The 23,441-nt window shown below is 39.3% G+C and overlaps 1 protein-coding gene and 1 long non-coding RNA gene across 2 annotated transcripts; one reads left to right on the forward strand and one right to left on the reverse strand.

The window, feature by feature from the left end:
- Nucleotides 1-33: 33 nt before the first annotated feature.
- Nucleotides 34-11,210, forward strand: LOC148731016 (uncharacterized protein C12orf56-like). The gene is made up of 7 exons (XM_088759759.1): nt 34-939; nt 1,928-2,017; nt 2,350-2,497; nt 3,021-3,095; nt 3,595-3,672; nt 5,018-5,196; nt 10,934-11,210. Exons 1-7 carry the CDS (start codon nt 854-856, stop codon nt 11,052-11,054), a joined length of 777 nt encoding a protein of 258 aa, XP_088615885.1. The 5' UTR covers nt 34-853; the 3' UTR covers nt 11,055-11,210.
- Nucleotides 11,211-17,653: 6,443 nt separating this feature from the next.
- LOC148731017 (uncharacterized) lies at nt 17,654-22,544 on the reverse strand. The gene is made up of 2 exons (XR_016001084.1): nt 21,360-22,544; nt 17,654-19,903 (listed from the first exon to the last, which is right to left on the reverse strand). It is a non-coding gene; the product is annotated as an uncharacterized LOC148731017 (long non-coding RNA).
- Between the last annotated feature and the right edge of the window lie 897 nt (nt 22,545-23,441).

A 23,441-nucleotide genomic window follows, 5' to 3' on the forward strand; every position in this document is an offset into this window, starting at 1 on the left:
CTTTTATACTTAATAAAAATACCTGAGTGGTACACTACCACTCAGGTATAAGTTAACAATGCAGACACATTTCATATGCTCAGATGGAGGGTAGTCAGACGTGCACATACGATTTTTTTTTTCTGTTTGCACGAACGAAAACAAACGCGCGACTTTGTTGTTCGGAGCTATAAGTTTCCTTTGTGCGACATTGTTGTGTAAAACAAAGAACTTTTTGGCTTTAAAAACCTTGGAATAAATTGACAATGGAAAATGTTCACTGTCAAAAAAGCTATCATGCTACACGTACACATGTCGTATCGCTCAATGCAAATTTATCGAATAACGAGCAGTAGCGGCAGAGTTGCTTGATCTGAGCTGTTGATAAATTGGACAGAAAGGAAATTGTCACTTGTAAAAGGCATTGAAGCACGTGTGCATGTACCATTAAGGAAATACTCACTAATTTGCTTCCCAATTTGTTCATTGCAATCACACTCCCTTGAACGTATGCGCGCCAGACTGTAAACAATGAAGTTGACATTGAAGGTAGTCTGAATGACAGGCCAATGTTTTAAATTATGACTTTGCTTTCAGTTGACAGTATAAGGGGGCACTGTGCTGCCCGACCATTAAAGAAGAGTATTTTGTAACACGTGGTGCAAACTAACCCATCATATGGCTGGAATAGCATCCAATATGGCGATGGTGGAACATAATTCTCTTCTCTGATTGGTTGTGTACCATAGTGCCAACCCCCCATTGGTTGTGTACCATAGTGCCTACACTATTTGTTTTATGGTTTCCTATCTGGATCCTGGGCTTCAAATATTGATTGCAGTTCAACTTTTAGTCACCAGATCTCTTTGGGTTGATGGTAGGTCAACTACAGTGGTACAGGCCTCAATCCCGCAGCCAATCATCGCGAAAGAAAGGAAACAATGGAGAGGATGAGCTTGAGTAAGTGTTATTTTCTATTCAGCCATGTTGCTCTGCGCAGCATTTTGAAAATAGAATAATTACTCAGGTGATGAAAGAGATTTTTGTACTCTGATTGGTCTGGGATTGTGACCTATCTTGCTATGATCACCTCGCACGTGACAATTATGGGTGCTTCATTTCAAAATGGCTGGCTCTCTTTTGTCAATGTTACTAAGAAGGCAATGAACTCGACAAAGGAACATTGCAAAGAGCACAAAAGATGCTACTTAGTTTGACTTAAAACTTTTGGAAGGTGCAGTGTAGGATATGAGGGTGGTGCATATTGAATCCAATAAGCCTGGGGAAACTGGTTAGGGCAAATGAAAGATATCCCTATGAGGGCTGCACGAGATTATGCGAGCAGGGGTTGGAAAAGCAAGCTGCAACTAAAAGAAATAGAGCGACTATCATGTTGTTGATAAAATGCTTATTGCTGAGTTGGGTCATACAGAACAGAAAATATTTGCTCTCCCCTAACCCAGTTCTATTAACAGGTGAATTTTTTGTTTTTTGGCAAATTAAAATAATGCGCTTTGCACTGATGGTTTTTATTCTAAGAAATTGGTCAAAGAGGGCCCAGTGGACCCCCTTGTCCAACTTAATGGGGGATACGGGGTATCTAGTCTAGTCGGTATAGTTGACGCAGTGAGAAAACGAAAAAGACAGAGAATGAGACCATAACATGTAAAAGAGTTCAAAGTGGGTTTTATTTTTCCGGAAATTATTTCAGGCCCTCAGCAGCTGTTTTATCAATCTTGCTGTCAGTCATACTTACAAAATTAATACTTTCTTTCAAAGAAAAATATGGTAAATTTAAAATAGTACACATCCTGGCACAATTATTTGCTACTAATTGGACCTAAATTTTGTGCGGTAATTTCTTTCGATTTGCGGAAATCCCACTAATCCCCCTCTTGAACTTTGTACTTTCAGGTTTGGTGAAAAATTTTCTTTTAATCATTTGCAGCTTTGTTGTGGTGTTGTTGCAGACACTTGTATGTCTGTTTTGTGAGACAGACATTCTATCCACACGATTGATGGTCATAAAAGCACACAAGTAAGTTGTTGATGCTGAGGCATCTTAATTGTAAGTGACTACTTTACAACAACTTTTATCACGTTGCTGGAAGATTCCAAGGGCCCTTCAGGCAGGCGCTTAACTCCAGTTTCCATAGCATGAAGCGACGAGAGTAAAGTGTCTTGCCTAAGAACAACACAGTGTTCCTGGCCAGGGCTTGAACCTGGATGGAATATTTGCCGCTCTGAATCTTGCACTTGAAAACACAAACTTAACTGCCTGCAAGCAGGCTAGTAAAAATATTATTTGTACACAAGTCACTCTGTTCATTGTCCAGACACTAGCTCAGTTGAAGTGCTTTCTTTTTACAGAGGACAAGCTATCAAGGATCTTCTCAAGTGCATTGTTCTTCATCCTTTAACCACATCACAGCAACCAGTTGGTATCTCACATGCAGCTCAACTGTTGTTGTCAGGAGCTGACAAGAACATGTTTACAGTGGGAGATAGGGAACAAGAGGTAGGGTTATTGTCTTCAAATACATCTACAAGGGTGCACTGTTACTACAGCTCATCCTTGTTGTATCACAAACAAGATAAGCAATGACACAACTAACGAGTCATAAGTCTACTAAACTGCGCATGGCTGAACCAACTCAGGCTCAGGCCCCACCCTATATAGTGACTCCTGACCTTTTGGGTGATGAACTGTTAACGAAAAAATAAAACATAATGTGTTGCAGATGCTCTTTATCAAAAACCCAGGGACTTTTTGTGTAGTCCTCCATTTATATCCTCCGGGTTCACTTCATGGTGATTTTTTGTATGTGGACTCCTCCTGGGTTCTCATTAGAAGGCAGGACCTCCACATCAGCGCCAGGATACTTAAGTATCATTGCCTGCTCACTTTTGCATGGGACTTAAAGGAATCCAATTGTAGAAATAATTTCTCGCCAAGTAATTTTCGTAAGGATGCCTTGGTGCTAAAAAATGTAATGAGACATCTGCTGTTATCACTATATGTACTTTCTGTTTCTTTTCAGACCGATAAACTATTGAGAGAAGTTCTGGACAATGCTACTTCGCTTCTGTTTGAACTGATGTGTGCTGTGCATCAGGTTAGGTTTGAAAACCATTAACTCCTAAGGGTGACTAACATCTCATTTCTCCTCAAAATATCTCCCGTCAATTGAACATTTAGATGATGAGAATGAAAGAAATGATTGCTATCAAAAGGACTTCCTGATTGTCAAACAAGTTCTCCTTGCCAGTATCACAGGAGATGTTAAAGAAATGGAGAATATGAATATGGATGTTAAGCGCAGCGTCATTTATTAGGATTTTTGTTTCTTTACACGTTTCTTAAGCTCACGACAAGGAGAATTTGTCAAACAGTCAAGAGCTTCTTTAGTTGGTGATCATTTCCTACATTCTCGTGACTGTAATATATGACTCAGGGATAGCATCGTAAGGAGAAATCAGATGCTAGTCACTCATTGTTAACTTTGTTGCAGGGTTGACCTTGTAACTCGTCCTTACACTCTTACAGTGAACCATGGCTATTGACTGGACTGAATTTATGATAACTTTATGAGATTAAGTTTCTTGTTATTTCAGGCCAACTGCTTTTCAGTAGAAGACAATGTTCTAAACATTTTTTGGCTCATGAAGATTGTCGTAGCTCAAGAACAAACAGTGAGTATTTCACTTAAGGACATTAAGTATCTCGCTAGGTCTTTCAAAAATTGCTTGTACATTTTGAGGGGTTCATATGACGGTGTTTTAGTTAGTTCTGTTTAAATTCGATTTATACGAGCTCAAAATTTCCAATTCACAGACCAACCTTCCTTAACCTTTTCACTCCCATGATCTCACTAGTAATTCTCATTATGGTCAGCCAAACAATTCTTATGATGTTTGATCTGAGAATTTGGTATTGGATCAACTAGTATTTTTGTGTGGCTTACACGAATTGTAAACTGCACTATGTCATAATCCAAGATTTCTGTTTGGTAGTCTATTTGGTAGACTACAACTCCTTTTCAGTTACTTGTTTGGTCTTGGTTAATTCATCGCAATACTGATATACATGAAAAATTACACTCTTGACTGGTTGAAAACAGCTAGGTGCCTTTTTCATGTATCACTAGTGCAAAACTCAAGTGCAAATGTAAACTAGGCTAAGCATCAATAGATCACACTAGAAACCAATCAGATTTATACGAAGTAGGTTGCGCTGATTGATACACTCGGTAGCTGACCAAAATAAACTTGACTTGGAAAAGACAATTAACCTACAAACTTCAGAGCTCAATTTTACTTTGTTACGTAAACAAATTCATGACTGAATTTTTCAGCCCACTATGGGAGAGGATGCGGAAGTTTTTTTCAGTTCCTAAAATCCTCATGTTACCGGTGCAACCTTTGTTGTGAAAATGAGACCTCCATAACAAAGTGTGGCCATTAACCCTGAACTTGAAAATGAACATTTCAGTACTACTGTATGCTAGTCATCTTCTATTGATGATCAGGAACAATATTGAAAACTATCCAGCCATAATCAAATATTAGCTCTTCTAGAAGAAACTCATTATGACACCATACACTAAAAAGCAGCTCAATTTCGTAAGCCACACATGTACGCATTGCGGACCTATTTTTCTTCATTCTCATCACTTGTCTGCTTGATGTTGTATTGATATGGTAAGGAGAAATTCAGCCATGGTCACTCATGGCAGTCAAAGGGTTGAGGCAAAATAGAAGCAAACATTCAGAAAAGATTGCTCATTGCAAGCATTATAGAAACACAGAGATTTTAAAGTTTAAATAATTGCAATTCGTTTCAAGATGGCGAAAGGCATTTTTCCTAAACTTCCACCCGTTCTATTCGGGCCGTGCAACAAACCAGTTTTCCTTCTCTACGGCGGTGATTGACATGTAGCGCCTATTAATTCAAACTTTAATCATTTGGTCAATCTGTGTGTGACGACAACGAAAGTGTATCGCAATCAAATGTTAATATTTTTCGTTCATTTTTCAGAAATGTTTCGTGCTGAGGATCATGGAACGTTTAACGTTATTAGTATTATCTTCTGGCGGATATCTGTCTCCTGCCGAAGCTGTTCTTCTTTGCCGACAACTTTACGTGCTGAAGAATTTTCTGGAATATGGTGCAGTGGTTGCGAATCAAATCCGAGTTGGATACGCAGAAGAATTTAGGTATGATAGTGCAGTAGACTATGACCAGTAAATGGTTTGAACCCGGGGGTAACATGTGAAGGTGTAGTCTGATCGTCCGGGTGAGTGTAGTCCTGAGAAGGACTGTTGTCGGTGGCAGTGACTGACGTTTCGACAACCTGTGCGGAAGTCATCATCAGAGTCAAGTGAATGATTGTTGTCAGTAGAGTGTTCTTATTCCAGTTCGTGTGAAATGATCGGTTGGTTTTGCCGTGATGTTATTGGCTGTAAGACTCAAGTGACGTAAGTCGTTCGTGATTGGTCTGTTTCGTTCTGTCGGTAAAGCTAGGTTGTTCTTTTTCGGTCGTTTGTGATGTTTATGTCGTGAATGAGTCGTTTGTATGGGGCGGGTAGTTGTTGACATCTGTTTAGGGGAGTCTGTTCTAAGTTAGTAAACCAGCTTTCCAGAGTCAGTCGTTGAAAATAGTCAGTGCTGTAGGTTAGGCATTGCGCAGAGTCCCAGTCAATGTTGTGGTTGGTAAGTCGATGGTGTTCAGCAATGTGATTGCTGACATCACCTTTCCTCGTCGCCCGTCTGTGTTCAGTCAGTCTTGTTGTGAGGTTTCTGCCAGTCTCACCGATGTAGGAGGCTTGGCAGTCGGAACAATTGATCTTATAAATCGTTCCCTGTCTGTTCCTCGGTTCGTCTTTGTCTTTAACGTTGGTTAGTAACTGACGTAGTGTGGTGATGGGTTTGTGGGCGACGCGGATATTGAAGGGTAGTAAGATGCGCGAGATGTTTTCAGACATACCTTTTATGTACGGTATGGTTGCTGTAGTCGTAGGGGTTGCGGTGTCGTTTGTTCCGGTAGTGGTAGTGGGTCGGTGAGTGTTTCGTCGGATGAAGTCGTTGTTGTAGTTGTTCTTCGTAAAAACACGGTGAAGGTATTTGTTCTCGTCGGATAAGCTGTCTGTCGAGTCACATACTAGTTGTGCGCGTCGTGTTAGAGTTCTGATAGTTGTGGCTTTGTGTGATGTAGGGTTGTAGGATGACTCGTCTAGTAATCTGTCGGTGTGTGTCGGTTTCCTGTAAACTGTCGTTCGTAATGAGTTGTCGTTGTGGCTTACCAGGCAGTCTAGAAAAGGAAGTTTGCCATTTTCTTCGACTTCTCTGGTAAACTGTATGTCAGTGTTTTGTTCGTTAAGGTGGTTGTGGAATGCGTCAATTTCGTCGTGTCGAACGGCGGTGAATGTGTCGTCAACGTAACGTAACCAAAGCGGTATCGTTTGTCGGCAAGTCGAAAGGGCGCGTTCCTCGATGTTCTGCATCACAATTTCTGCTATAACAACAGAAACTGGAGACCCCATGGCAGTGCCGTGTAACTGTTTGTAGTGTTTACCGTTGTACTGAAAGTAAGTAGACGTTAGGCAAATGTTTAGCAAGTCCATGATGTCGTCTGTCGGTAGCGGTAGTGGTTCGGTAGATTTTCGGATTGCAGTCTCAGTGCATTGTAATGCTAATTGAAGTGGAATACTTGTGAACAGTGATTTCACATCAAATGACACTAGTTTGTAGTCGTCAGGTATCTGAACAGTCTTGGTAGCGTTAATGAAGTCTTCAGTGGATTGTAGTTTATGTCTGGATTTGTCGGTTAGCGGTTGTAGTATTGTCGTCAGGTACTTGGATAGTTGGTATGTGGGAGAGCCACAGAAAGAAACAATAGGTCGCATCGGGAAACCAGGTTTGTGTAGTTTCGGCAAACCGTAGAGTTTCGGTGGCTGTGGTACCGAGCACCTCAGTCGATAGTACCGTTGGGTGTCAAAGGCGTTCGTTTTCTTGAGTGTCAGTAGTTTACTGTTGAGTTTACGTTGAAGGGCAGGAGTTGGGTCACGTTTGAGTTCTTCGTAGGTTCGTTTGTCGTTAACTAGTGCGTCCATTTTGTCGTGATAGTCAGTTTTGTCCATAACAACAGTAACTCGTCCTTTGTCGGCTGGTAGGATAACTATGTTCTCGTCGTTTCTCAGTCGTTTCAGAGCGCGTTGTTCGTCTTTAGTCAAGTTGCTGTCATGTAGTGACGTTGATTGTATAGTGGAGGCAATTCTGCTTCTGATGTTATCCTTGGTCGGCTCAGATAGTTCTCGTTGCCGAGACAGGGCCGCCTCAACACTAGATACAATAGCCTCAGTCGGTATGCGTTTAGGTGTTACTGAGTGTTTTAGTCCGTATGATAGTACCCGAGTTTCAGTCTTGTCTAAATGGACGCACTAGTTAACGACAAACGAACCTACGAAGAACTCAAACGTGACCCAACTCCTGCCCTTCAACGTAAACTCAACAGTAAACTACTGACACTCAAGAAAACGAACGCCTTTGACACCCAACGGTACTATCGACTGAGGTGCTCGGTACCACAGCCACCGAAACTCTACGGTTTGCCGAAACTACACAAACCTGGTTTCCCGATGCGACCTATTGTTTCTTTCGGTGGCTCTCCCACATACCAACTATCCAAGTACCTGACGACAATACTACAACCGCTAACCGACAAATCCAGACATAAACTACAATCCACTGAAGACTTCATTAACGCTACCAAGACTGTTCAGATACCTGACGACTACAAACTAGTGTCATTTGATGTGAAATCACTGTTCACAAGTATTCCACTTCAATTAGCATTACAATGCACTGAGACTGCAATCCGAAAATCTACCGAACCACTACCGCTACCGACAGACGACATCATGGACTTGCTAAACATTTGCCTAACGTCTACTTACTTTCAGTACAACGGTAAACACTACAAACAGTTACACGGCACTGCCATGGGGTCTCCAGTTTCTGTTGTTATAGCAGAAATTGTGATGCAGAACATCGAGGAACGCGCCCTTTCGACCTGCCGACAAACGATACCGCTTTGGTTACGTTACGTTGACGACACATTCACCGCCGTTCGACACGACGAAATTGACGCATTCCACAACCACCTTAACGAACAAAACACTGACATACAGTTTACCAGAGAAGTCGAAGAAAATGGCAAACTTCCTTTTCTAGACTGCCTGGTAAGCCACAGCGAAAACTCATTACGAACGACAGTGTACAGGAAACCGACACACACCGACAGATTACTAGACGAGTCATCCTACAACCCTACATCACACAAAGCCACAACTATCAGAACTCTAACACGACGCGCACAACTAGTATGTGACTCGACAGACAGCTTATCCGACGAGAACAAATACCTTCACCGTGTTTTTACGAAGAACAACTACAACAACGACTTCATCCGACGAAACACTCACCGACCCACTACCACTACCGGAACAAACGACACCGCAACCCCTACGACTACAGCAACCATACCGTACATAAAAGGTATGTCTGAAAACATCTCGCGCATCTTACTACCCTTCAATATCCGCGTCGCCCACAAACCCATCACCACACTACGTCAGTTACTAACCAACGTTAAAGACAAAGACGAACCGAGGAACAGACAGGGAACGATTTATAAGATCAATTGTTCCGACTGCCAAGCCTCCTACATCGGTGAGACTGGCAGAAACCTCATAACAAGACTGACTGAACACAGACGGGCGACGAGGAAAGGTGATGTCAGCAATCACATTGCTGAACACCATCGACTTACCAACCACAACATTGACTGGGACTCTGCGCAATGCCTAACCTACAGCACTGACTATTTTCAACGACTGACTCTGGAAAGCTGGTTTACTAACTTAGAACAGACTCCCCTAAACAGATGTCAACAACTACCCGCCCCATACAAACGACTCATTCACGACATAAACATCACAAACGACCGAAAAAGAACAACCTAGCTTTACCGACAGACCGAAACAGACCAATCACGAACGACTTACGTCACTTGAGTCTTACAGCCAATAACATCACGGCAAAACCAACCGATCATTTCACACGAACTGGAATAAGAACACTCTACTGACAACAATCATTCACTTGACTCTGATGATGACTTCCGCACAGGTTGTCGAAACGTCAGTCACTGCCACCGACAACAGTCCTTCTCAGGACTACACTCACCCGGACGATCAGACTACACCTTCACAGACTATGACCACTCCGCCATTTTCGGTGAAGTACGTGACACTAGGGGAGAAAAATGAATGGAGACCCGAGTGGATGTTTTTTTTTTAGACAATCACGCGACGGACTTCGCCGGAAAAGCTGGGACTGTTCGTAGTCAATAGTTGATTTTGCTTTTAAACACGAGGGCGCGCTATAAATGGAGCCTTAGGTCTCACTGGATTTGTCAATCAACCGTCGTGTGATGTAGAACTCTTAGAGTCAAGTGAGCTTGAGCTACAGCTACTCCAAGCAGTGAACAGCGGGCGCATTCCTCAAAATTGTTTTATGTCTTCATCACAATACAAGAATTTTTGAGATTTGTATTTCCTTTCTCCAATCGAAACTGTCTTTATTTGTGGCGGTAAATTTGAGATCGAAGTATGTGGTTCGCACTTTACCTCATGCCATCATGCTGGTGGAAGTAAACAATAGATATCTCGTATGATGCACGATCCTCGCAGTAGATAGTGCTATTTATGCAATAGCGAAAATCAGACCTGAAAAAAATCAGGCCTGTACGGGACTCGAACCACTGACCTCTGCGATACTAGTGCAGCGCTCTACCAATTGAGCTAAGAAGCCAACTGGGAGCAGGCCGTTAAGTTGATTCGAAATAAACCCGTGAAAGTGATAAGTGAGATACAATGAATATATGAAGTTCATATATTTTGAACTGCGGTATTAGATACGTATGATGCACGATCCTCGCAGTAGATAGCGCTATTTATGCAGTAGCGAAAATCAGACCTGAAATCAGGCCTGTACGGGACTCGAACCACTGACCTCTGCGATACTAGTGCAGCGCTCTACCAATTGAGCTAACAAGCCGACTGGGAGCAGGCCGTTAAGTTGATTCGAAATAAACCCGTGAAAGTGATAAGTGATATTCTGATTTTCGCTATTGCATAAATAGCGCTATCTACTGCGAGGATCGTGCATCATACGTATCTAATACCGCAGTTCAAAATATATGAACTTCATATATTCATTGTATCTCAATAGATATCTCATTAGCTCTTTTTGTTCGTCTACCAGCATTTGAATTCGACCCGCACACGTCAACGGTGAGTGACAAATGAGCCTAGGTCTTCCCAGGGAAGACGTCCTTATATTGCGCGCCTTCGTGTTCAATTTCTGATCTAGCAAGTTTTGTTTGGCCATTATTGTTGGCAAGGCTTTTTTGTAGTATTGAGAATGAATGGCGAGCGATTCTTTTATTCCATTTTTCCCGCAATTGTTCTTGCAGTTGTAATATTTGATAGCTTATAGTAAGCGTTTCAAGATACCCTGGAAGGTTCATTAATTTCAAAGGCTTGCAGACGAGGGGAGTGGAATTATTGAAGGGTTTATCAGAGGGGACCCATCGGAGTGGGAGTAATCAAAACTTACGTAATTGTCATTGGTTGAAAAAAACAACCTTAAAAAGACTAGATGAAAATGAAAACTAAAAAAAAAAAAAAACAGAACAAAACAAAAATAAAAACAGAAAATTAGCTCAAGCAGATTTGTTCTGTAACGCCAACAAGCATAAATGATGAACTACTGTCGTAGAGTAAATGATGAGAGGCAGAAGAAATGAAAGGGCAAATTAGGCAGGTGAACCTTCAAGTTTCTGTTGAATCATTGTCATCAATATTTTTTGTTGTCTCATAAATGTTGCAGATTTTACATCACAAAGCCAGTGGTAAAGAAGAAACTCTCCACCAAGTTTCCCCTGACAGGTCCCATAATAGAACTACTGGAGAAAGTCACGGATTTTGTGTTAAAACAGCCATCACTTTGATGACAATAGAGACGTTTCTCGTTCCCTTTATCAAATCTAGTGTCTAGGTATCATATTGAATTGTCTTTCCCACTAATAGCAGTTCAAGAGGTCATTTTATTTAAAATAAGTCATTCTTAAAACAATTTTTGAATTAAAAACTGTTGAACTCTTGGATTTTTTTTGCCGAACGTTTTCCAAAATCCTGCTCGACCATGCTCCTTTATCCCAAACTTCCCAGTCACTCATAACGGGCCGTGAAACTTAAAAAACAATTGAGGATTCTGTAGGTAGCATTTTAGTCGTTTTGAATTCTCTCCTCTGCATGAATAATCCGCAGACTGTTGCGCAGAGTTGAGCTTGAAACAAATGAGATTTCTTCGAGATACCCCAACTAGGCAAAAAAGGAACAAAAGTCAGCAATTTTGAACAGACTTACAGTTGCTGTGCTTGTTTTCCTTAATAAGTTCTTTTCCATAACGAAAAGCTGTAAGTTTACATTGCTTTAACCTCCCCCCCCCCCCCCCTCAAGACAACCTTGGGGGATTGGTCTGTTCTATTGATAGTTAATTGGATTTTTTTACACTCCCTCCCGCCCGGGAAGCTTTCCTTGAACTCTCAACCTCTCATAAGTTATTCGTTTCCTGGTAAAAGATGCCGAAGCAGATTCGCCGTCTCGTTTGTCTGTCTCTGTGTTGTAGAGTGTGGAAGAGGGTAATTATGATTTCGTCTTGTCAACTAATTGACGAGAAAGTAGACTGAAAGTGTTATTGCATTACAAAACAGTCTGAGCGGAGTTCCTTTGAACATCAAACAGGATCAAGATGATTTTCTTTATCAATTTATTTGTCTTAGGTGAGTTAATTTGCATTTACAATCAATTTTCAGTGTATTGCTGTTTTGTGCCGTAAAAGCGTCCAATTTTCAGAATTCAAACACTGGTTTACACCGCTTGAAAACAAATGAAAGATAGTTTGCAATCGAATCCATGCCGAAATTTGTTTCATTCGTATCAGTCAACCGTCGGTTTCCATACAGTCTCTGTTCGTTAATTTCATTAAAATGGCCACATCCGTGTCTTTTGTTTTTCAAATGTTTAGCTTTCGTTAAGCAGTTTATGAAATGTCGCCCTGGAGCTTTGAGGTCGTATCTCTGACCTCGGCATACAGTAACTTTACTGATCTCGCTGCTTACTAAATAACCTAATAACTCTCGGTTTTTTTAGTTGTAAAGCCTGGTTTTCGTAAGTCAAGAAAATCGTAGACGATCGGTAGTTTTACTGTTTCCCGACCTTCCTAGATCTCCGGCAAATGAAACCTTGAAATCGAAGAGATCCCAGATTGGTTTACGGGAAAGTCGAGATGGTTTCTATTGTGTTGGCCCTACACACTTTCTGCCATGATCCATTCGGCGATCATGAACGGTGCAGCAGCTGAGTACGCACCAACATCGACAAAATCCATCTACATTCCTCTGTGGCGAAAAAGTGATTTCTCTCCAAAACAGTTTTCTCGGACATTAAAACAACCCTTCGCCGTATATTATCTTCCAGGAATTTTATGCGATGTTAGCTACGTGGCGATCCCAAAAACCTTTGTGGCTTAAACAAGGATCTCACGGGTGAGGCGACTTGCAGCATTATTTAGGGTCCGACTCTTAGCAGATAGCAGCCTTCCACAACGAACAAGATCAAGATGATTTTCTTAGACGTTTTATTTGCCTTTGGTTAGTTAATTCACCTTTGAAATCAACTTTCAGAGTATCGTTGCCTTACTATGTTTAAGGTGCAGAGCATTTGCACGTGTAAAAAAACCATAGTTTGCAGTCGAATTTGTCAATGTAATATTTGTTTCAGTCATCCGTTTTAGCATTACAATGGGCTAGCTTCTTGTTAGTGTTCCTGATTATTTCGATATTTTCGATGGATCCGCTCCAAGTTTGCCTTCTTTTAGCAGATAATTAACCCTCATAACTTCTCCCCTCTCGAGGTAGATGGTCACGAGCTTCCTGTCACCGACCCCGCGAAGATATTAGGTGTTACGATATCCAGTGACTTGAAATGAACAATCACATTGCAGACTGCATGCATTAAGAAAGCAAATAAGCGCCTGTATTTTATTGTCCTCTTGAAAAGGGCCCGTGTTCCCCTTACTGACATTATGAACTTTTATTGTACAACAATTAGACCTATACTAGAATACTGCGCTCCAGTGTTCCATCATGCACTCCCGGCCTATCTTAATGAGGATATAGAAAGAATTCAGAAACGGGTGCTTTCCATAATTTCACCTGAAATGTCATATTGGGAATGCCTTGACAGTCTAGGCCTGCAAACTTTGTATGATAGACGCATAGAACTCTGTCATCATTTGTCCGAATCCATCGCTAATAATCCCGAGCATAAGTTGTGCCATCTTCTGCCATCAAGGAAAAAATCTAGTCATAATTTAAGGCGTCAAGAGATATATAATTTTGCATGTTCTTACACGGAACGTTTTCGACGCTCTTTCTTTTATGCTTTGTCCCAGGGTGCGCATAATAGCTCCTAAAGCTTCAAAGAAAGTCTAATTTAACTTTAGATAATCACATATTCTAGATTTATCATATTAGGCTTTTACATTTATATAATTGTATTTAGCTCTATGTGTTAACCAATGTTATCTGTAAAACACGCAATTCAGTTTTACGACTGCAAAAGTAATATTTAATAAACGATCTATCTATCTAATTTATAAAGTCTGTGACCCTGGAGCGTCGAGGTTGCCTGGTTACCTAAAACACTTTCAGTTCAGTATTTCCTTTACTTTCGTTGATCCACCAGACTTTCAACATTTTACTTTGTTGCTGAAACATTTCCTGATATATTTCCTTAGAGCCATCGAAAGATCGTGAATTGGAGAAATTTTTATGTCGGACTTGTTTGATGACATGCTCCCAGTTGCTTGTTAGGTCAATTGGTAGAGCGCTGCAGAAGTATCGCAGAGGTCAGTGGTTCGAATCCCGTACAGGCCTGAATTTTTTCAGGTCTGATCTTCACAATTGCTTAAAAGGTGCTCTTTACGTACTGCTATGATCGTGCACAAATACGTTTCTATAACCGCAGTTCAGATATATGAATTTCATGCATTTGTTGTGTTTGATTTATCATGTTACGGGTTTATGTCGGACTAATTTGATGACTTGCTCCCAGTTGGCTTAGGTAGAGTGCTGCACTAATATCGCAGAGGTCGGTCGTTCGAATCCCGTACAGGCCTGAATTTTTTCAGGTCTGTTTTTCACTATTGCTTAGATAGTGTTCTTTACTACGACGATCGTTCACAAATACGTTTCTATAACCGCAGTTCAGATACATGAATTTCATATATTCGTTGTGTTTAAAAGACCATGCTGAGCATCTTTTTGTCTCGGCGCCTGTCGGTGGAGTGACATTATTATGTACTTTGGTTAATTAGCGTAGTGGGCGTAAAACTTCCATTTTTCTTGACCGCTTGATCGCAACTAAACGCTTGCCAATTACTGATAACTGCCTTAAAATAAAAGAATACAATATGAAAGAAGAATTAATACACACTGGAAAAAAAAAATTAAACGAGACAAATTTAAAATGAGAAACAAAAACAACAAACAAAACTATAAAAACAAAGCAAACGAAATTGAGAGCTGTTGGAAATGGAAAAATTTCTTGAGAGGTGTTGATTGAAACTGTCTAACGACTTTACTAGACTTTAATTCATTTGTCACCAGATGACTGGAAGCGTCATGGGTCTCTCACTTGATTGGCTTAGGTTAAAGAATTATGATGTAATAAGTATAATTTTGGATCAACAGAAATAATAATATACTGATTGCAGATCAGCCATCGTGTTCGAAAACATTTAAGCTACCTGAGAATTTATACATCTATAGATAATCGTTGATCAATTTATTCAAATTAATCTTTAATTGGACAGTTTTAAAACATTGAAGGGTTTAAGCATGACTGAGCAATGCCCAATTACAACAGACTGACGATATAATCGGTGAGTAACAGAACTACGTGCCATACAATTTTCAACACATTCCCCTGACAGAAAAACTGGACGAGGCTATTAACCGAGTCCAATTCCGGCTTTCCTCAACTCCTTTTTTTAACTGATTATCCCCGGATTGGTCTGCATATAGTCCTATTACACACACAACTAGCCAATTGTCCAAATATGGCAGGATATTTGTGAAAGCACGCGTTATTAGTATTTCTTTTCCACTCATATCAGTTGGATAGTAATATCTAATGATGAGTAGCCAAGGTATAAAAGTCACTGCGTCTTTTGGTTCAACGTTTAATTTGAAAACTTCAATAATTTTTCCATTTGAAGGTTTGTACACATCTATACTAGGGACATAACCACAACATGACATACATACCAAAACAACAAATTGGTTGAGCCTTTGCAAATGTAATTGCAATACGCAGTACTGACCGCACGAGATTGGTAGCAACGGAACATTACAAACATATCTGCGTAAAGATTAACAGAACCTTTCTCTATTTTGCTCTTTATTTCTGTCATTTGGTCTCTATTTCATAAGAGTACAGTCATTTTTACAAAATTCAAGGTATCAACAGATGTTTGCAAACGAGACTCCAAGCGCGACGTTCAACGATTTTGTCTGAAAATTCCCGAAATTATTTGAAGAGTCTTTGTGAAGACGAAACGCCGCATAATACCAGCCACGAACTGTTATTGTTGTTGTTGTTGTTTTTCATGTATTTATTCCATTTAAAAATTGTAACTGAAGGGAAGAGAGATTGGTTAACTTAAACTCCCAGAAGTAGTTACTATGCAAGTTATCCCTACAATATGTATAAGTTATCCAGCAAACAGCTAATGAGAATACTCCGACTTACCAGGTAGAAATTCGAAGTTGTTATGTCAATCGAACATCGAATTATTGTATTTACTTTCCAAAGAAATATGTAGCACTTAGAGGGGAGAGGTAACAATCAGACCTTGGGAGCTAAAGAGTTTACCTTCCCCCACCCCACCCCACCCCTGTTTGACCATCATCATTCCTTAGAGTAAGTCAACTAACAGCTTTTATTAAAAACTAGATCATTGGATAATGCAATTCAAGACTTTTTATTGGCGTAGCCATTATGGTATATCAGCCAATATACCATAATTTACAAATATGGTAAGCGTACGTGTCAGCTTAAAATTAGAAGAGAGCTAAGAATTTAATAAAATTCAATAATTTAATTTAACGTTTTTAATAAAACAATTATTCCACTCGCGCTTGTTGAATAGGAGATGATTATAGCCAACTCGGCGCTACGCGCCTCGTTGGCTATCTATCATCTCATATCCCACGCGCGCTTGTGGAACTTGTTAAATATTTGAACATTCACGCGATTTTCGTATTGAAAAAGGATAAAAATAATGAGAAAAAAATAACCAAGTAAGCATTTTGCTTTAAAAAAATACACAAAACGAAAAATAAGGAAGGAAAATAATAGTAATAATAATTATAACTATAAAACAAATAGTTGGAGACACTTTGCAATTCTGAAACAGAAACAAACAGTGGGTGTATATACTTAAATTGATGAACAGAGATAACAATATTTTGAATGCCGATCAGCCGTAGTCTTTAAAAACATTAAAACAACATGATGTCTATCCATCTATAGGTTATTATTATTTATTTTGTTAGAATGTTTGTCAATGTTTTATCACATTTATCATCATCGTCATTACCGCAACTATTACTATCATTCTCGCCTTTTCTATCCTAATAGAACAGTCCTAACCATGCGCGTAATTATTTTGAAGGGAAATATTTAGAAATATTTAGCGTCTAAGGTAATTTCTTATTTGAAACGCCTTCAACGTTTCCTGCGTAAGGGCGCTGTCACAAGCTCTCTTCTAGCCATAAGATTTCTCAGAAACTGTCCATTTGAGTAGCTGTAAGTTTTCCAAAGTGCTGGATTAAATTTTATTACAGAACAAAGTGGTAATAAAATTCTAGTTCCATAAGACTGTTTATTCAGAAGCTAATTTAGTCCTCCAGACGGTTGCAACCCCACAATGTTCGTGTCCTCTTATTGGCTCGATTCGAGTTTAGGTCATCGACATGAATGATTATTGGATTCTGAAATACATCCTTATGCAAAGTAAACAGAATAGTCTTCCTTTTTGTCGGCTTATGTCATCACGGAACGAATATTTATATTCAGCGACTTTCGACATTGTTTAGTGAGGATCTATTCATTCTCAGAGAAACATCCTTGATAAAGGTAGTCTTTATTAATTTTGGTTCCGTTTGAAGCATTGAGAACATTGTTACTAGTTTTGTAATTCGGCTCTTAACCTGCCGATGATGTGCTGCGTATAATTAATCGTCGCCGATGATCATCATTTGTTTATTTTGATTCTGAGCAAGTTTTGCCCGTCGTTTTGCTCCTTTGTTTCGTTGTTAAATAAATATTTTAAGCTGATTGTTTTTAAGGTTTTTAAGCGCTCTCTAGCATAATACAAGTACTGATTGTAATTGTGACCACGAAACAGCTTTGACAAGCATAATATTAATGTCGTGTTAATAACATTTCTATGTATATTAAGCATGTTTGGGTCAATATCTTTTTTAGGGTACTTTGCTTCTGTATGTTTTATTTTTGATTAATGCTAGTAAAATGAGCGTTGCTTCTATGGACTTCTTTAATTTTAGATTGAAGTGGTCGACTGTTGTTGAGTTATATTCGAACGCTCACTTGTTTCTCCTCTTGAAAAAAAAGGAAACAACTGATGCATTTCATCTTTAAACAGTTCATTAAAAAGGAAGAGAATCAAAACTAAAAAAAAAGGAAAAGAGCAAAAAAATCATAGGAATGAAAAGTTTGTAAACCATTTGGCTGCACCTCGTGTTACACTAAACTTTCTGGTATTCTTCCAACATACCGCGTGGTCTATTACCGCTGTTCAGTTTTTAGCTGGTAGCGCCTGCAGGCAGGAGGAAGCGATCCTGTACTCTGATTGGCTACCCTTACAAGCAACATGGACCCATCATGCTCGCTCAAGATTGCCCGCTTCTATCCCGTACAAGAAAAACAGTGCGGGAAGCGGACTAACAAAGTTCGTAGCTTTTGCACAATGTCGGCAACAAAGAGGAAGACAGTCAAAACATGACAATTGTGAAAACATTAGTTTAGAAAGACAAGGTTTTTCTCTCCAATTTAATTACTTCCTGGAAATGGTTTTATTTATCTATACAAATCCTTTAAACATTGGGTAAGACCTAACAACTTCTTTTTCCCCCTTATTCATCGGCTCATAACACTCAGCAGGTTATTGTAATGTTTGTTCTCCTCCCTCCCCCCCCCTCGAATAAAAACATGATTAATAAATAATTAAATAACCTTTTGACTTTCCGCATAGATTGTCATGAAACCACAGGCTGTTCTACTGCTCATGCTGGTGGCTGTTCCCTTCACATCTGCAAGTATGTTACTCTATTATTATGTTATGTTTAGCTACCACTTATACCCTGATAAGTAAACGGAATATTTGCATATAAAATTTAACCCAATAGAGAAGATTGAAAAAACAAATTCCAAACCTTTTCTGAACAGGCTTTTCTGGATCTGAAGGAGATCTTGGAGGACTCAACCTAATACTTAGAAAGACTTATAAACCTCTCATTGCAATGTCTATAAATTTTGACAGAAATGATTCACCCACTATTTGTGACAACAGGTCGCAATCAAATAACCATGTAATGCGTACATTATATGGGAAAAAAAGAAAGAAAGAAAAAAAAAAAGAAAAGAGACTTCACATCTCAGGTAAAAGGCTAGTGATGACTAATGCGCTCGGAGGGGAGGAGCGCAAAAAAATAAAGCCTGTACCCACACCATTGTCCAAGCTGTTCCTCTATTCATATATGAACAGAGCTACTCAATTGGTCTCGTGATATCATGGTGCGGTGGTTGTATCATGCTGTCGTATGGACAAAGCCATTCACGAAACCCTTCGTTTGATTCCGAACGAGCCATCTGAGTTATAGGCAAAGGGAATGCATCGATTAGGTATTGAAAATCGCAAATGGAAAGAAATTGGGGATAAAAACACTGTAAAAACAACTGTAAACAATAGCACACACTCAATGTCATTAATGAGATCTACTGAGCGTGTGGGATTGGCCTCGCGTGTGGCTTGTATACAGAGCACTTCGTGCCACTTCTTTTAAACGCTGTGATTGGTTGGTAACTGAAGCGGTGTCTGGGGGCGGAAGAGCTTGAACAATAGCGTCGTACAGGTTAATTATTTTTGCGCTCCTTCCCTAGCATGTGACTTTCACTTCGCGCTCGTCTCACGCTTGCCTCCGCTCGAGTGAAAAGCACAAAAAAAAAACAAAACGCCTATTCCGCAGGCTAAAGTTGATCGGCTATCAAACGTAATCTCTAAAAAAGTAACAGCACCATGTCAGCTTTGAAACTCTTCACGGTGGCCTATTTACATAATCAACTTAGTTAAACGAAACAAAAGTGACCTTGTTATTCATTGTCTAATTAGTCGTACAAATTTACCATAAGTGTCAACGATTGTTCACGATTCGATTGATTCTTCTCATCATTACCTAGTAACTTGTACAGCCGGTCAGATTGCTTGTGCAAATCAAGAAAAGTGTATAAGGGAGAGTTGGCGTTGTGATGGCTACCGTGACTGTTCTGATTATTCAGATGAAATATGCCGTGAGTAGAGTAGTTGATTGGGTTACTTCAACTCCTGTCCAGTCTTGTACATTTGTTGCGAGTTGAGCATTTTCCACTCTGAGATTGAGACTTGGAAGGTATATGAACCCTCTTCAAATGGTGTTGCAGCTACTTTTCCCTTTTTTTTAAAAGAGAAGAAAGAAATATAAAATACTAACTTCATTTATAAGAACAGCTCCAAAGCAGCGAAATAAAGCTTTGACGTAAGTTGTATGCAGTACATTTTAACGATGTTGAACTTACGTATGATGCACGATCCTTCGCAGTAGATAGCGCTTTTATGCAATAGCGAAAATCAGACCTGAAAAAAATCAGGCCTGTACGGGATTCGAACCACTGGCCTCTGCGATACTAGTGCACTGCTCTACCAATTGAGCTAACAAGCCAACTGGGAGCAGGCCGTTAAGTTGACTCGTAATATACCCGTGATGATAAATCAGATACAATGAATATATGAAGTTCCTATATTTTTTGTCAGTGGTTCATATATTTTTTGTCAGGTCAGTGGTTCGAATCCCGTACAGGGCTGATTTTTTTCAGGTCTGATTTTCGCTATTGCATAAATAGCGCTATCTACTGCGAAGGATCGTGCATCATACGTATTTAATACCGCAGTTCAAAATATATGAACTTCATATATTCATTGTATCTGATGTTGAACTTGTTATTTGTTTACTTCAATCACGTTCGTCCGTCTCTGGATAAAGATTTTCAATAGTTTTTAAAGCGATTCTTGTGATAGATACAGTCTCCTGAACAGTGAATGAAATAAGCTGTTTTAATGAGGTAGAAATGACTTTATTTGCGAGACACCGTTTCGGCGAAAAAATAAATGCATCTAATAGGAGCCCAGAAACGGTGGTTTGTAAGGTAGAATGCTGGATTTATATCCAATATACTACGAGGTTTCTTGAGGATAGAGCCTCTTTAAAAAGAGTTATCATAGAAAATGAAGTCCTCTTCTGACATTACCCTTATTGACTATGAAAATTGACCATAAAAAAAGCGAACGCACAAGCGGTCACAACACAAGCGATACCTGAAGTTGCTGAATGTGAAGCTCACGGATAAATTCTTCTTTACACATAAATTGTTGCCGCCCGTGGCCAATTAAATTTGGATTTTACCGCAAAAGTTAATGGAGTTTAGTGGTAGTCATAAGACTATATGATCATTTTATTAACTTTTCCTTTTTTTTCCTTTTTTTTACCTGCACCAATCAGCTAATGGTAGGTATCTTCAGCTTATGTTATTTGTGTATCGTTTCCATACATTTTCTAATAAAAGCAGCATTAAACAAATGTTGTATTATGAATGTGCCTTTCATATTTGTCTTCTGGTTTGCAATAGGTTTGCATGTAGCCACAAAGAGGATATCTGAAGTTGGAATTTTATTTTAGAGAAGGAATAAACAAAAAATAAGGTGGAACAAGAACAAAGTCAGCCAGTCAGCCAGTCACCCAATGCTTGATAGGGAGGCTGCACGGGAGGATAAATTTTAATTTTAAAACTCCCGTGTTTTTATGTCAAGAGAGCCACAACTTATGAAAAGCATCATTATATGTCTTCCTTACCCTTTCTCAATCCTCCGCAATTCTTTTTCTTTTTAATTTTGCTTTTCTTCCAAAAAATGTCCATAGCTGAGGCATTCATACCGACGGAAATGAGAAAGCAAACTGACCTTAAAAAAAAAAAAAGAAGAAAAAAAAAAATGGGAAGGTCAAGGGTCAGCAGCAACTGCCTCCTCACAATATTTAGAATGTTGATCCTTTTCCCTCTGCTCGTTTGCCGAGAGCTTCAATGAATTTCAGGGCTTTCTCACTCGACGAATGCACAATCTGACAATCTAACGGTTATATTCTGCCAGTCTAAAGTATCAAATACAAATAAGCATAAAAGCTCGCTCAAACTCGCATATCGGGAAGTTGACAGAACACAAAGATAACAGCTTTCGGGGAAGATAGCCTTATTAAAAAATATATATATCCTTAAAGAACAGGCGAAATGTCAGTGACTAGAGGTAATGAATTTGTACAAGTAAGAAAAGCAGAAATGCTATGCTATCATGAGATTGTCTACAGCAAAGTCTAAGAAGAGGTCAAACGCGTCGCCATTAAGGGTACTCCAACCACCGCAAGTGCCTTGCGGAAAAAAGAAATCGGGTACGATCGGTTTTTAGGAAAACCATCAGAAACGTTAAATCAACGATAACAAAATTAAATGCTGAATTCAATAAAACCATTACGGTAAACAGAAAAAAAAAAAGAATGAATGGACACCGTTCCGTCGAGTTTAATTTGTCATCAACGTGATCTCCAAGGAAATGTAACTGCACAATGTCAGTCACAAAAGATCAATCTCTGAAAGTAAGCTGCCAACCGCCCATTCATGGGTTTTCAATTCTGACAGCGCGTGCATGAGTCATGATGTAGCCCTTAACACTCTTTGTCTATTCTTTTCATAACAATGTACATTAAGTGTCAACGATTTGTCACGACTCGTGCGTTCCTTTTCATCATCTTCACAGTAACTTGCGGAGGCGATCAGTTTCCTTGTGCAGATCAACAACAGTGTATCGCTGCGTCTTATCGCTGCAATGGGCGCAGGGACTGTAGAGATGGATCAGATGAACAATGCAGTAAGTATTGTAGTTCACTAGTTATTTCAATTCTTGTATATATTTTGATATTTATTGTGGACTGTGCGTTTTCCACACTGAAAATATTAAATAATCATAATGATAATGCTGCCTTGCAAACTTTTTTTCCGAAAGAAACAAAGAAAGGACGGAAAAAATTGTCCTACAAGAACCCAATTTACAACAACATCTCCGAATAGCGAAATAAAGCCTTGGCGGCATATCATATGGGAAGACAGTTTTACAATAATGAACAAAGTTGAAATGGTAAATTGGCCACCGTTACGAACTTGTTATTGGTTGAATGCTGTCATATCCGTTTGTCTTTAATTTGAATTAAGAGCCTCAATGATATGAACGCGATTTTAGTGATGGCGAAAGTTACCATAAAAACATATGATATAAACAGTAACTGTAATTAGTGGAATAAGATATCAGCGATTTTTTCTTCGAGATGAACTCATCATGTGTATCATAGCGTTCGGCAAAATCAATTGCAAATGCGTCATTTGGGAGACACGAAACGATGAATTGTACCTTGCAACATAAAATGCTGTAATATACTCTGAACGCGGACAATTGTTATGCTGTACATGAATACTACGAATTTTCTGGAGTATATTGAGTTCCTCAAGCGTTGATATATTAATTTGAAAAAAAGCCATTATAAAATATAAAGTTATAGACCCATCAACATTGCCTTGATTGACTATGTTAATTGACCTCGAAAAGGCAAACATACAAGGTAGGGCTTACGAATAAATTTTTCTTGAACACGTTTATTTTTGTTACCCATGCATGATATAGAAAATTTCAATTTCACCGCATAAGCTCGTAGGGTTCAGTGGTATTATATAAATATAAAAAAAAATTGATTAACTCTTCTTTTTCTTTCATGTTTCATCTGCACCAATCAGCTAACGGTAAGTACTTAAATCTAGATCTATTTTGTGTCATCTCCTTGTAATATTACTAGCAGAGCGACATTAAAGTAAAGCCCTATGTAATGCACTGATAG

Source organism: Stylophora pistillata, chromosome 5, assembly GCF_964205215.1.
Source record: "Stylophora pistillata chromosome 5, jaStyPist1.2, whole genome shotgun sequence".
Taxonomy (NCBI): Eukaryota; Metazoa; Cnidaria; class Anthozoa; order Scleractinia; family Pocilloporidae; genus Stylophora; species Stylophora pistillata.